Source organism: Anarrhichthys ocellatus, unplaced genomic scaffold (genome assembly GCF_004355925.1).
Source record: "Anarrhichthys ocellatus isolate YVR2014 unplaced genomic scaffold, GSC_Weel_1.0 scaffold39, whole genome shotgun sequence".
Taxonomy (NCBI): Eukaryota; Metazoa; Chordata; class Actinopteri; order Perciformes; family Anarhichadidae; genus Anarrhichthys; species Anarrhichthys ocellatus.
In genome coordinates, this window is record NW_022280069.1 from 1,927,667 (window position 1) to 1,942,156 (window position 14,490).

Consider the following 14,490-nt stretch of genomic DNA (forward strand, 5'->3'; position numbering starts at 1 on the left):
GTGTGTGTGTGTGTGTGTGTGTGTGTGTGTGTGTGTGTGTGTGTGTGTGTGTGTTTCTCTTCCCTCCTGCAGGACTCTGGAGAAAAACAAAAAGAAAGGAAAGATCTTTTAAGAGACAGTCGGCAGGACGACCCCCAACTCCAGTTATTTTTTTGTTTGCCAACGTTGCCGGTTCAGGACACCCGTGTGTGTGACACTGACATCACCCTCCTCCTCTTCCTCTTTCTCCCCCTGCTCCCCTCCCTTTCTCCCTCTCCCTGTGCCCCGTCCCTGCTCTGTCTGCCAGCACAGCTGTCCTCCTGCTCCCAGCCACTAGAGGGGGGTGTTGTGGGTGTGTGAGGAGGTGGAGGGCGTCTGAATGTACAGTCAGAACCGCCACCACAGAGCGCCCCCCCCACCCCGCTGCCTCGGGACTCATCATCAAAGTATCAAAAAATAACCCCATTTCAGAACGGCCAAACCCATATTATTATTTTTATTATTATTATTGATGTTATTATTATTGTTGTTGTTCCCCCTACCTGCTGCTCTCTTTTTTATTTCACCCTAAGGTTGCTTTTAAATGACTAATGTGTAAAGTTTTACAGAGAGCACAGATTTAAAAAAAACAAAAAAAAAAAAAACATCTCTGACTGTTGTACAAACAAGTTCTGGTGAATTTTATTTGTTTACAAGAAAAATGACAGTTACAGTAAATGAAACTGATCTTCCGTCATGTGTTGAAGTAAGAAGAGGACGAGGCATTGACTAACCCTTTGTGTTTGGTTTTGAGTGTATCCAGTAAACTTTTAACCTTCTATCAGCGTGACAGAAATGAAACGCGTCAACAACAACAACCTGAAACCAAGACAAACAATGAAATGCACCGTGGGCCTTTTTATAGATAAAAAACAAACAAATGTAATGCTTTCTTTTTCCTCTGTGTTTAGCTCTTTTCCACTAGCCTTGGACCACCATTTATAATGTCATAAGTGTTATATTTCACCTTAGTTTATTTTTATATATACCGAGCCAGCTGGAGTAATAACTTCTTTTGTATGTTTAGAAACAAATCCTCAGACTTGAGAGCAGCGTCCACTGTTTAACAGAAACACACATTTAACGGTGATCCATCGATGCTTTAGGAAATACAACAATATTTCAATCACTCTGCGGTAACTATCTGTGGAAAATGAAGAGTCAACACCGCAGTTTGCTTTGGCTATGTACTCCATCTCTGTATTTTTAATTTTATTTTTCATTTGTATTGTACAAAGTCACTTAATAAACCTGTGATGATATTGAGGAGTGAGATGGGTTTGTTTTGAAAACTGGTGTGGATGCGTTTGAAATGACAGTTTTTATGTTTAAATATTACTGTTGAGTTTTTATGGAAGCCCATCACTGTCAAAATAAAGTTCCTTTAAGTCATTGTAGTGAGGGAATTTAAGATAATTACTTAGCAACTCCAAATAATCAGAAATTTTATTAAAATAATCAGAAATCTTTATATTTTTGGCCAAGTATGTAAAAATAGTGAGATACTTTCTCATGTTGATCCCTTCTTTCATGACAGTGTCGGACTTCCACAGGTTTGTTTTCGTGAAGGGTTTATCTTTTCCAGACAGTTTTTCATCATTTTATTTCACCACTAGATGTCGCTGTTTGCCTAAACGTTCTCAGCATTGGCAAATGTGTCAAACTCCACTGTGATAATATGTGACATTTTTAATGAAACTACAAACTGACCAAACCAAATAAACGGTTGTGTTCTCAGTAAACAAAGTAAGACAACAAACGCAGATCCTCGCTCTTCTGTGCAGCTCACTGGGCTCCTGTAGGGATGAAATCAGCGTTTAAGCTCCACTGAAATTACCCTCCAGTATATTTAATGTCTCTGTTGGAGGTAAAATACCTTGATCCTCAAAGCTCCTTTTGCCCATCAGGCCCACAAAGGTTTTAAATTTATGCCCTGTGAATGAAAACATCCGTTAAAATACCACAGTATCACTTCATATGTCTATATTAAATATGTCAGAATTGATATTTGATGTTGAAAGCAAGCAAATTAATAAAACTCACGTTTATGGGCTTTCTGCGCTCTTGCTGTTTGGAGGAAAGTCATAACATCAGACCTGAACGCAACATTCTTTAACATGAATACAGTTTAAATATAATGTATTACCGGAGTCCTCCTTCCCCATGAGGCTGAGATATTGGGGCATTCCTGGTTTTCTGGTCATTCTCATTAATATATCTTGAATTACTTCAGAGTTTGGCCATTTGTTCTTGTATGAGACAAAAAAAAGAATGCAATTATGAGTCTGTCTTTCAGTGAAGACTTTTCCAAATAAGTTTGATCTGTCTTACCTCTTCGATGTCTTCTCTCCAGTTGTCGCCATCCATTTCTTTACAGAACACATTTGTCAGAAGCAACAAAACTATCAGAACCAGTTTAACTCGCTCCATCATCCACCGTGCGTAAATGTCACCCAGATGCGTTTGTGTAAAAAAAAAAAAGAAGTAAAAGCTGAATACGTTTCTCCTGGATTACAGCTAATGATAAATATGTGTGCGCACTGTGCAGGTATAGTCTCCACCTCGCTGCTGGATTATTGCAGATGCTGATAGAGAGAACAGCGCGTCCTCCCTGATGATGCGCCAAGGGGGTCCATTAACTCCTTTTACGCACAAGAGCTTTTACGCACAGCTGGAGTGGATGATGTGGGTAGACGCTCTGAGAGTCACATATGCTTCGTTTTGACATAATTAGTATGTGTTTCATACTCTGGATCCATAGAAAAACAATACTGGACCTATAGGTACTGAAACGTGTTATGGGCTCACCAACTGTGTAGAATGTTAACATTTCAACTCGAGAAAAAACGTCCTCGCCGTCAGACTATTTCCAGATTATAGTGACAAGTGGGAAAAGGACTTCCAGAATAGCCAAATCTAGGTGGTATACATTTCTCTATTATTTTTAATAGAGGAATATATCTGTTGGTTGCATGTCTGTCTGTCCATTAGGAGGGATCCCTCCTCTGCTGTTCGTCCTGAGGTTTCTTTCATACTTTTCTCCATTAAAGGTTATTTAAGGGGGAGATTTTCCTTTTAATTGATACTCTAATGATGGTGTATGAAGGGTGTGTGCTGTAAAGACTGTAAATCACATTGAGGCAAATTTGTGATATTGGGCTATATAAATAACATTTCACTTGATTGGATGTTTTATGTTTTAGTGTGTAACATCAGATTCTGTAAAGTAACGAACGAATATAGTGGATTAAATGAACAGTGTGTTGAATTGAGCACATTTTGGGTAATTTGTTGTTTTGCCATTAGTTTATATAAATGATGCGTCTGTTAGTGCTTGAGTGCATCTCTGTGTGGTCGTTCTGCATCTATTTTTAGTGGTTTTATATTTGTATTGGTCGTTTTCTGTCTCTTTGTGCTCATTTCAGACCGTGAACGTATCATACACGGTTGCCATAGACTAGACTAGAGTTTACTTTCTGCTATAAACCCAAAATCGGCTTGTTGTCGAGGGAACCAGTGCGACGCAAACTTCCACTTCCGTGGTTGGCCTGCAAAAATACGTCATCCCTTCACTCTATTTGTCGACCAATGAAAAGCCCGTTTGCGCGCGTATGTCCCTCCGGGGCCACCGTACAGAGCAGTACGGCCCGCACCCAACTCAAAAGTCTCTAGATGGAATCAGGAAGTCCACCAAAGCGTAATTTTGAGAGACTTTAACAGCAGTCCGACTTTTTATATTCAGATAAACTCTGAAAAAGAAATGCTCGGCTGTTTGTGGTGAGTTCACGGTCACCCGCCGTGGGCAGGAAACCATGCGTTTATTGTTGTGTTCAAAGCCCTCGATGTTGTGGCTCCTTGCAGTTGTTGTGACAGCTCGTGTGAGCAAAGCTGCTGCGGGGAAACCGAAACTGATCGATTATGGGTCGGCCTGTGAGTCCCGAGACAATGCGGTCAGCTTGAGATCCAGCACAGCCTCCACACCCGACGGCCCGGAGCCGGGGGACCTCGCCGCCGCGTTCAGTGTCCCGACTCTGGACGGGGAGTTCTCCTACCAGCCCGGTGCCCTGCAGGGACCTCTCATCGTGCACGCCTTCTCCAACAAGTCGGGCTTTCTGGAGTGCATGTGGAGCTCCGAGTCGTCCCTCATCAGCCTGGTGGAGGAGCTGCCCAACAGCACGCAGGTGCTCTTTCTGTCCCTGGACGACTCCGCGGTCAGCGATGCTCTGTGGATGAGGGAGCAGCTGCAGCGGGTCGCCATGCACAGGTGACCGGAAGAGAACCACTGCTTTTAAGGCAAAGTGTTGAAAATGCATACCAGTCGAACGGTTAAATTCAACTAAAAATGTTCAGCAACGCGTGGCATCTGCAGTGATAGAAAAACACGTTTATTACACTACAATAAGTACATTTATGTCATACTTTACTATGAGTATTTCCAATTTGTTGCCACTTTATATACTTCTACTCCACCACATCTCAGATGGAAATATTCTATTTTTTACTTCACTACATTTTTTTGACTTTGAAGATTTTTTACATCCAACGCACACAATCAAATATACATTTTTATAGGTACAAATATCCAGCAGTATTTAAAATACTTGACATGAGCTCAACCTTATAGCTACAGAATGAAAATGCTTCTTCAGTCATTCAGCTGCATAACAAGTACTTTTACTTTTGATACTTTGAGTACATTTTTTCTCAAAATACCTCTGTACTTTTGCGTGAGTCAGATTTTGAATGCAGTAATTTTATTTGTAATGAAAGGTCTGAATACGTCCTCACATCACTGGACATACCTGCTGTTCTTTCATCTCTACATACTAAAAAGTACTCAGATCCTTTACTTAAATAGAGATCCTGCATTTAATATCTTACTTGAGGTGTTATCAAAGTATCAACGGTAAAAGTACTCCAGAATTCTGCAGAGAAAATGTCAAGAGTGGTGGAGGAAGTGCTTTTATGTTTTAAAAGAAGCAATATCACATTATAGAAATATTCAGTAACAAGTTAAAGTCATGCATTATTCTACCTTAGTAAAAGTACAAAATGATACTCATCAACATATACTTAAAGTATAAAAATCGAAAGTACTCATTAGAAGAATGAGACATTTCAGAATATTATGTTGTTGGAGTATAAACAGCAGCTTAATGTGTAAGCACAACTCAAAACATCTTGGTAACCACTTTGACAAACCACACGTCGCCCCCTTCATGTTTTCTGCAGGAATAAGGAGGTTCTGTCCAGACTGCATTTCTCCCCGGTGCCGGTCTTCGCTCTGGGTAACTGGATACCCAACGTGCTTTACTACTGGCGCTGCACCGGACGCGGCTGTGTCTTCTCCCAGGCCGTCTTCAAATCCGAGGGTAAGAGCGCCGTCTGTAAAGATGTTGTGGTATCTGATCTTCTCCATATCACGCAGCCCTAATTTAAGCTGCATTAGACATGTCTTTTTTAATGAGGAGATCACTCTTATCATCTTAGCATCCCAACTGCTCTAAACTTCAGTGTACATTTGTCTATTTTCCAGCTGAGCATATTCTTTTTTTTCTGCACACACTAAGTCACACTGGGGAAAACAACTAAGTTTTTGCTTTTGTCTTAAATTCCCAGATGTACAAACAATTTATAAAAAAGTGATTTTTAGCTGTACATTTTTATGAAAAAACAAAAATCCTCTCTTTCCCTGTAAAATATGATTTTCTTATGGGTCATTGCTCCTCTCAGCTGACGTCAAGTCTCACAGCGACACCCTGTTTTATGTGGAAACAACGTCACGTTTTTTTAAGAGTCGAATTTAAACTGTATCATCATAAGCTTTGTTCTGTCCTCACAGGATGGAAAATGCCCATAATCATCAAGAGACTAGACGCCCGGTACGACTGGCTATCGACGCGCGGGGATCCGAGGTCGTACCAGCTGGTGGATGCAGGTGACGGGTGTGAACCTTCCCCCTCGGTGGCGGGTGCTCTGGCCTGGGTGTCCGAGGGCAACTGCTCTTTCTTCACCAAGGTCTGTTTGTGTGAATGCTGAGGAGGTGTGACGCTTCCTGCTCGGATCGCTACCTCCAGACCGTAAAAACAGGTCTGCGAAGACATTCGGCGCAGTGATAACCAGCCAGGACCGTGTGGTCTGTTTGAGCGTGCTCCATATTTAATCACACAACCTGATTTTTGCTTTTTTGTTTCAAAGCGTGATCGTTAAAGGTTTCTACCTCTAGCAGCGCTTTGAAGCAACTTTTCTATGAGAGGCGTCGTGTTAGAAATCACAACGTACTGAATACGACACACTCAGTCAGTATTTACTGCACACAGACCGTTCACACTGAACTGTATCGATCACAACGCCACTGGTCTGAGCTACCGTTGTACGAAAAGTAGTTTATCACGAATGTGAATCAACATTACCTCTTACATAGTATTATTTTAATGCAAAATAAATACATATTTTTGTGTTAAATATGTTTTCTGCAGTAGCAGAGCTCTAGTGTTTATTGCTGTTAACTGTACCTTAATGTCACTCAACGGTTTCTCTGTTTTATATCATTATTTGAATATCTTTGGATTTTGGACAAAACAAGCAATTTGAGGAAATGTCCTGTGACTCGTGGCAATAAGAATCTGCATTCCTCACAGTTTTCTTAGATTTTGAACTGAACCATAAATCAATTTACTCGAAAGAATAATCAACCGATAAAGTGACAGTGAAAATAATCATTTATTGGAATAATACTGCTTTTTTCCCTGTTTGTAACCGGCCACGTTTCACTCCAGACTTTGTTTTTAAACACACAGGAAGTATTGACTTTAGTGTAATCTGTATTCATCAACCCTAATCCTCCAGGTGCAGAACATGGCCGAATCCAACGCCTCCGCCGTCCTTGTCTACGCTCTCCCCGGTAACCCGATCCAGGACATGAACTGTGTCGGGGACGAATGCGACACAACGCTGGCCATCCCGGCCGCCATGGTGCACCTGGAGGTTTCGGTCGCTCAGGCGCTCGAGTAAGACAGACCGACCCGAAGGATTAAAAGCCTCCTCACTGTGATGATTAACATCCTTGTACATGGATCAACTGAACACTTTAAAGGTCAAAGTAATGGTCCTCTTAAGTCTGTTCGCTTCCTCTCTTCTGAAGCTGGTCACAACTTTCGGGTGATGTTTCCAAAATATGACACAAGCTCTTCAGGGGGACATTTTTAAATCAAAAGAACAGAGTATCTGATTGTAAAAGTTATTTGAAGTTATTGGTTAATTTAAGCTCATTAGAATGACTGTAAAGCGTTCAATTAAACACCATCGTATATATGACATTTGTTGCCCGTCTCATTGCGGTGTGATGCGTCTGGATTTTGTTTTGTAGGTTTGGACAGCCGGTGTACGTGTCCTTCCAGAACACTCCGTCCCCAAACTTCTTCATGGGTATTGACCATCAGGGGGCGCTGGCTGAGATGGGCTGGTTTATTTACCCCTCGTTCAGCTTCATCAACTGGCAGGCGCAGTGGTGAGGACGCACTCTGCAGAAGAGTTCATTTCATCTATTTATTTATTCACTTGACTCATCAGAGTAGTAGATCTGAAACAGCCAACTTGGAAAAAAACTATTTAATAGAACAGAGTGAGTCCTATGATAGTGAAATTAAGAGCATCGAGAAAAGAAGCATTATTCGTGTACGCGTATTCTCTCGTCATACAGAGTGCAATGCAGTCTGAGGGAGGAAGAACCCAGAGTGTTGGTTGTGTATGACTCATAAAGGCCCTGAGCACAGGGTGGGGTAGGAGGAGTCACCACTAAGACATCTGGACAACAGTGACCATTCTGTGATTAACTATTGATTGGTCCACTGTCTGCACCCCCATTCAGCCCCTTATCTAAGCTGACAACATCAAGTCCCTGATTAAGACACATGCCCAGTATTAACCTGAGAGGACCCTCACTCACCATGTCTGACATTTATTACCTTGTTTATAATTGGGGGCCCTAAAGCCTTGAAGTTTTACCACACTCTGCTGTCAATACATCACATACATCAAAACCGTTTCCTGTTTTCCAAAGTGCAAACTACCAACAAAAAAGGTTTCTTTTTGTTTTCCACAGTTACTGCGGTTGTTTCACCGTCGAAGCCTTTTCCGCTACTGCAAAGAACTTCCATTGATGCTCTTTGGTATCTGTGGAGAGCTACCGATAGCTACTGGGGAAAACAAAAGAGCTATCTCCCTTCTGTTCTGGTTGTGCAATTGCATCTTAACCTGGTGGCAGACAGGATTGCTATAGGGAACAAATCTAAACTCAAATACTGTGATTATTCTATAGCTATTGTGCAACATTTACTGCGTTAAAGCAAAAATAATGTCCGTTGCCACTTTAAATTTAAATTCAATTTGAACTGTAGACATACTGAAAACACTTGCACATCAATTTTGATGTAGATATCAACCTCTTCACATAGGTATTGTACCAGTTTTAATGTGTGAAAAGTGTATTTTTGACTTTGTTCTCTGTCTCCAAGGTTTGACTTCTATGCAGCTCTGCAGACCAAACTTCAAAGTCCTGCAAAGGTCGTTTCTGTTTTTGACAAAGTCCAAATGCAGGGAGAGAAAGGAGCGGTGGCCACAGTCGACCTGCCGATAGGTAACGTCATCACCAACACGTGTGAGATGGGCGGGTTTAGTGGATTTTGCACTTAGTGGCCATTTCATAGCAAACAAAAAGTATTCTATGATTATCATCATTATCATATGACCAAATGATAGAAGATTAGAGCGACTGGAAAAACTCAATTGGGTTGAGTCTCAACTTTCTTTTAGGAACTTGATTATTTGGCTCAATCCATCTCGAAAATCCATTTTAATATTGGATCACAGTTTAAATTGGAGTTTAAAGTTCTGGTGCAACATAATTAGATTTTTCTAGGTTTAGAGTAAAAATAATGGTTTAAGTTTAATCTTTCTTAATCTTTTGCTAGTTTAGAGTTTGGTGCAACATGATAAACTTGATACTAGATAAACCCAGCCTTAATGCCCAAAAGAAAAAGTCCTGAAACTGGATTCAGGCTAAAACTCTCTTCTCTGAAACCCGGACATCATCGTTCTTTAGATGAGGAGCATCAGTGTGAACTCTGACGGGAACACGAGCTTTGTCAATCACTTAAATGACACTAACGTTTGAACACGCCGTCTCTCTGCAGCCCTGTCGGACTTCGACGTGCTGGAGCTGGATGCGTCGCTGTCGTGCCCCGGCAGGAGAGACTCGTCCTGCGCTCACTGGGATCACACGGTGCAGCTGTTTGTCTGCTGCGACCCTCTCGGCCCGTACTGCAACACGGAGCTGGGCCGATGGATCACTGCCTTCCGCAGGTGAGATGGCGACATAAAACACAACAGATAATCCTAATAATTACTACTCGTATCAATAATTCATGACTTTTGTGGAATAAATTCATCTGTATGTACTGACTGTGGGTCTGAAAAATCCTAATCTATTTAAATTGAAGGTTTTAATCTGATCTGAGATATATAATAAGTCAGTTTAGCTACTTTCTATTGATACATTCTTAAGCACAATAGTATATTGAGCTATATATACCATTAACTTACTCTTCACTTCCTTTGGAACAAGTCAATATTGTGGTCAACTGACTTTAAACTGTGTTGTGATTTAATCATTTTAGTGATATTGTTCTCCAAAATATTGTTGTTAAAAGGATTCTGATGAAATTCTGAAAAGACAACTATCAAAATCAAAGAAAGAAAGAAAATTAATTATTATTACATTTTTCGGCAGAGGTATTGGGCGCTGGCTGACAGACGTGTCCCCTCTGATCCCCCTGCTGGACAGCAACAAATGCACCCTCACCATGAAGACGGTGCCCTGGGCGATGCCGTGGGTCGTCTCCCTCAACCTGAGATTCAGCGTCGGCAACCGGACAGGTACAAACACTGAGCCTGCGTTCTAAATGACACCCGACATGATGTTTGTGGCTGAGCGGGTGGTGGAGTGGGGCCGCACTGCTTCAGGTTAAAGCTACAGGTGTGTTCCAGTAGCCTGAAAACAAGGGGAAGTTAGTGATTGTAGTTTGAACCACTGATTTTGCTCGCTTATAAACACATTCACCGTGGCAATTAAGGTTATTTGAAAAACTTGGGCCTGATTGCCAAAAATGATACACATATTCAGTGAGACATCTTAATGTTTTGAGCAAAGGTGCTGAGATAAAGCAGCATTTCAGCAGCTACAACATGGAGCTAAACCGATGTGCATCACAGGAGTGTTTGTAGCACCCTTGCTGTCAAAGCTAACACCGGCTGGTTGGGTTTTCATGCTCCGGTCTGAACTCTCCCACTGTGAGAACGGAGAGCTGCGACTGGAACAACGTGATCCCAGAACATTAGGTCTCCATTTTAGGAGAAATGTTTCAAAAGCAGAGAGCAGGAAGGAACAGTCTGTCTGTAAATAGTTACTGGAAGATGACACTCGGCAAAGATGAAGCTTTTAGTTCCTGGAAATACTTTAACTAGGAAATGAAAAATACAGTCTTTATGACTATGACTCAGAGGATTGTTTTGAAATAGACTGGAGCCTCTCTGGTATGATTACAGACCGGATAGCAGTTATTTTTAGGTTTTATGAAGATATTGTTATACCAATTTTGTCTGTATGCACATGTTTTGCCAAATAATATTACAGCACTTGATGTTCACACACGAAACTCTCCCAAGAAACTTTAATGACTTGATTCCTCCAAAAACAGAAACACAAAATGAGGATTATAGAAACGTTTTTGATGACATTAGTTAGTAGTTACTTTACAGATTCATAATAATGATACAATATATTATAAACAAATAAATTATGATCTATTATTATCGATAAAGATAAGACTTGACAAAACTTTAACAAATCCATTTGTTTGAAGGATATCAAGACATCATTAAAACTACTAATTACAAGATTTGTTTTATCAACAGGGGCCGATAAAATCAACACAAAATAAAGTTCCTTCCTTTAGCTTTAAATGCATGAATACAATGTGTTCACCCGTCAAATTCCCATTTCCAGATGATATCCCAGGTCGATGAATATCACTGATTGTCTCAATCATTTTGGAAAGTTGTGAAGCAATCAGTGTAATTGCTGTAATATAAGATATAAATACTGCGGTGACATGGCGTATTGCTGCACGACGGTTGTTGCCGTGCTTCACCGTAAAGAACCATTGATCAGCAGGCTCTTATATATGCATCATGTGGTGCTTTGCATTCACCATGTATGTTTTAATGTGGGTGCGTAGAGGGCAGGATCAGAGGCTGGTCCACCTGTGCAAACATCTTCATCAGCTACAAAGCCCTCTGCGTTGCAGATTATAAAGTCGAGAAGCTCCACCCCTTCAGAGTGATGCCACTGTACAGCGGGGGAACCTTCGACAAGAACTACAACAAGAGATTCCAGCCAACCAAAGTGTCCGTCCCAGCATCAACCAAAAAGGTAAACGATGTGACGGCGATCACTAATCATTTAGAGAGCGTCCCGTCCGTCAGCAGCTGTGTGTCTGTGCTCAGGTGGAGCTGTACGCCGTCATCACGGCACACGGCTACGATGACAACAGCTGCGGAGAGTTCTGCGTCACCTCCCACTACTTCCTGATCAACAACGCTTTTAACAACACCCTCACCTTCGATTCTGCAGGTGAGAGAAGCATGAAGGAACCTTTGCTGCAGGTAGTTGACCAAACAATCCCGTTTCCAGGTTCATGTAAGAAGCTGCTGCGGAGCTTTTGATCACATCACACCACCTTCCTCAGCAGATGGAGTTTGCTCACTTTAGATGTTTATATTTCAAGTTTTCTGAGCCCTTTAAGGACTTCTCATCTTTGTGGCTATAAGAGTCAAGTGTTCAGAAAACAATACATTTTATCATTTATATAACTGAAAGATCCAGAAATGGACCTTGAGGTGAGATAGTTTTGTCCAATATCAAGAAGGAACTTTGAAACTCAACATTTGAACTTTGTAAGTGACTCAACATTTTTAGTTTTTTAAATCTCGATAGTAAGTTTTGAAAGGCATCATCCCACGTCTTCAAATGTTGTGTTTTGTTCATGATGATATCAAACTTTTCAAGAAATCCTCGCATTTGAGTAGCTTTGACTATTTGTCATTTTTGCTTGACTGTTAAGTTCTTGTCTTCGTTTTCTTGAGCCTGAGGACTGGACGCTGACTCGCTGATTGAAGGGTCATTTATTTTGCTGATCGTTGTATTTTCTCATCTGTTTTGGGGTCGTGGTGTGGGGAACATCAGGAACACCTCTGGGCTGCACTCTGCGGGTGAAAGAGGGCGCGGTACCGAACGAACACGGCACGTGGCTGTACGGACGAGGAGGCTGGTGTGATGGACTACAGGTCGACCCCTGGAGGACGGATCTCACCAAACAGGTACTAAACTTTATCATTTGGTTCTAATTGTGTTATCGATCTCGAACATTTTTCATTTTGTCCACAATAGCTGTTGTTCAATTTAACTTGCACGGCAGCTGGATTAAGTGATGGACGATACAGGATTATATAACAGATTGTAATAAAAACACTCACAATAATTTGATTGGGGTGAATTTCCATTATCAGGATAACCGTTTATATCGTCCAGAGTGACGAAAAAGCTCTATCTCCTTATCATGATAGAGAAGTTAAAAATAGACACTTGTAGTGGGTCATAAGTGATGTTTGAGAGGGATTGTTTTTGGATGAGTCTATATATTTTAGGAAAATGCTGCATAGCATGAAATACAGGAATTATTACGTAAGAAAGAACAGAATCACTTCTGAATCTGAATTACGTGCTTTAGCGTCTTTCAGCTCATTGTTTTGGTTTTATGGTTCGCTAATTTACTGCTTTGGCTCTAAAAAAAAAAAAACGACTTCACATTTCCTGCTCAGCACCAAACAGAGAGCAGACACAGTTAGGGACTAGATGGTGAACACAGCGGAGCATTTAGCAGCCAAAAAGCCAGATATTATATTTTATTTTATTTTTAGATGGTTTTAGAGACCAAAAGCAAAGAGGACTGAATATTAGACTTGCATTCATCTGGTAGCCAGAGACAGGGATTTTGATTAATGGTAATGTTGCTTGTTATGTAAATAGGCAACATGTTCACATCAACATCACAAGAGAATAATATCACCAGTCTGAGGTTTTCTGTGTGAGACACCCACACATGATCAGGGTCATTGAGGAGTTTGAAGCCTCTCTTCCTCCAGTAGATTAAGAAGAACCAGGCACTGAAATAAAGGTCACACTGAAGTTAAAAATTTGAGTGAAATAAGCCATTTAGAATTAAGGAGCGCTAAATTATTCTGAAGTGAGTTATTAACCATAAAAGGCTCCTGATCATAATCACGTGAACTGATGACATGTTTCCTGTCCGGAGTGCTCTCATGTTCTCAGCACAGTCCTGAGATCAGATTCCCTGGAGGATTTATCTGGAACAATACACAACTACATGTTACACATGAATGTCAGATTTGATAAGTTTCTACATTTTGTGCCACAGTTTAGACAATCTGCATCTCAGTTGTTTCAAAGTTTCTTTAATTATTTTAATTGTCATCTGGAAGTTTAGATAACCTGATTTGGTTTAGTTTTGGGGGAAGATTTGTACCAGGAGGCAACCTGTGTTTCTGAAAAGTGAAGCCGATGCTGAAGTGTCTTAAACTTGCATTCTCTCTAATGTCCACCAGGGGGCGACTCCTCTGGTTGTATAGAAGTCTATGAGAAAATGACTCTACTTCTCTCTTGATTTATTACCTCAGTAAACATTGTAAACATGAGTTTATGGTCTCAATCTCTAGTTTCAAGTCTTCTTCAATACAGCATGATGTTCATTTAGTACATTATGGTCCATTTAGAGTCAAACAGACCATAAAGCAGAGTATGCTTTAGGGCGGGGCTTACTGTGATTGATCGCTAAATATGGTCACTTCTGTTCACGGGTTGCAAAAAAAACAAGATGGCGACGGCCAATCTGTCAAACTCAAGGCTTCAAAACAAATGTGCGATGTCATGACTACTACGTCCGCTTCTTATATACAGTCTGTGATTTGAACTCTTGTCGATCACAACCACCTGAGTGATGTGTGCTGATGGATACGATGTGAGATTTAAATGGTGCTTGTTTATTTTATTTACTGTGTTTGTGGATTTCTGTCTGTTCCTGTCCCCTTTCAGCTGAACATGACCGAGCTTGAATCCAACACTGTTGTCTACTTCGGCTTATTCCAAGGGAAGGATCCGAATCCATCGAAGGATCCTGGATACATCATCATGTCTTCTTTTCTTGTCTTTTACAAATGATGCCCCTCTGTGACACTCCACCTTTTTAATTGTGACGTAAATGAATATAGAATCAAGATTAAATTTCTATTTTTCCTACTGCTTTCACCGACTCTTTCTATTACTCTCTCTCCTGT

The 14,490-nt window shown here is 40.9% G+C and overlaps 3 protein-coding genes across 6 annotated transcripts in view; 2 read left to right on the forward strand and 1 right to left on the reverse strand.

Annotated features, from left to right (window-relative positions):
- Positions 1-1,284, forward strand: part of septin7b (septin 7b) — a 14,817-nt gene extending 13,533 nt beyond the window's left edge. For all 3 annotated transcript variants that reach the window (XM_031867363.1, XM_031867365.1, XM_031867364.1), the window contains one exon: positions 73-1,284. In XM_031867363.1, the coding sequence (XP_031723223.1) occupies positions 73-112 (40 nt within the window). In that variant the 3' untranslated portion in view covers positions 113-1,284. The remainder of the gene's footprint in view (positions 1-72) is intronic.
- Positions 881-5,419, reverse strand: LOC116394336 (protachykinin). Of its 2 annotated transcripts, XM_031867366.1 has the most exons (5): positions 2,350-5,419; positions 2,165-2,267; positions 2,062-2,085; positions 1,895-1,951; positions 881-1,814 (listed from the first exon to the last, which is right to left on the reverse strand). In XM_031867366.1, exons 1-5 carry the CDS (start codon positions 2,449-2,451, stop codon positions 1,804-1,806), a joined length of 297 nt encoding a protein of 98 aa, XP_031723226.1. In that variant the 5' UTR covers positions 2,452-5,419; the 3' UTR covers positions 881-1,803. The 2 variants fall into 2 exon arrangements, with proteins under 2 accessions (XP_031723226.1, XP_031723227.1); XM_031867367.1 differs by having other exon boundaries at positions 881-1,951.
- LOC116394334 (uncharacterized) lies at positions 3,654-14,455 on the forward strand. The gene is made up of 12 exons (XM_031867362.1): positions 3,654-4,282; positions 5,251-5,390; positions 5,861-6,036; positions 6,868-7,028; positions 7,388-7,528; positions 8,535-8,656; positions 9,213-9,381; positions 9,809-9,954; positions 11,385-11,509; positions 11,584-11,710; positions 12,323-12,456; positions 14,249-14,455. The coding sequence occupies exons 1-12, from the start codon at positions 3,831-3,833 to the stop codon at positions 14,372-14,374; spliced, it is 2,019 nt and encodes a 672-aa protein (XP_031723222.1). The 5' UTR covers positions 3,654-3,830; the 3' UTR covers positions 14,375-14,455.
- Positions 14,456-14,490: the final 35 nt, after the last annotated feature.

Coding starts and splice junctions, on each gene's coding strand:
- LOC116394336 (XM_031867367.1), bottom strand. CDS start 2,451: ATGATGGAGCGAGTTAAACTGGTTCTGATAGTTTTGTTGCTTCTGACA. Junction 2,268..2,349: donor GGAGAGAAGACATCGAAGAG/GTAAGACAGATC, acceptor GTCTCATACAAG/AACAAATGGCCAAACTCTGA. Junction 2,086..2,164: donor CATGGGGAAGGAGGACTCCG/GTAATACATTAT, acceptor TCCTCCAAACAG/CAAGAGCGCAGAAAGCCCAT.
- LOC116394334 (XM_031867362.1), top strand. CDS start 3,831: ATGCGTTTATTGTTGTGTTCAAAGCCCTCGATGTTGTGGCTCCTTGCA. Junction 7,529..8,534: donor ATCAACTGGCAGGCGCAGTG/GTGAGGACGCAC, acceptor TCTGTCTCCAAG/GTTTGACTTCTATGCAGCTC. Junction 12,457..14,248: donor GGACGGATCTCACCAAACAG/GTACTAAACTTT, acceptor GTCCCCTTTCAG/CTGAACATGACCGAGCTTGA.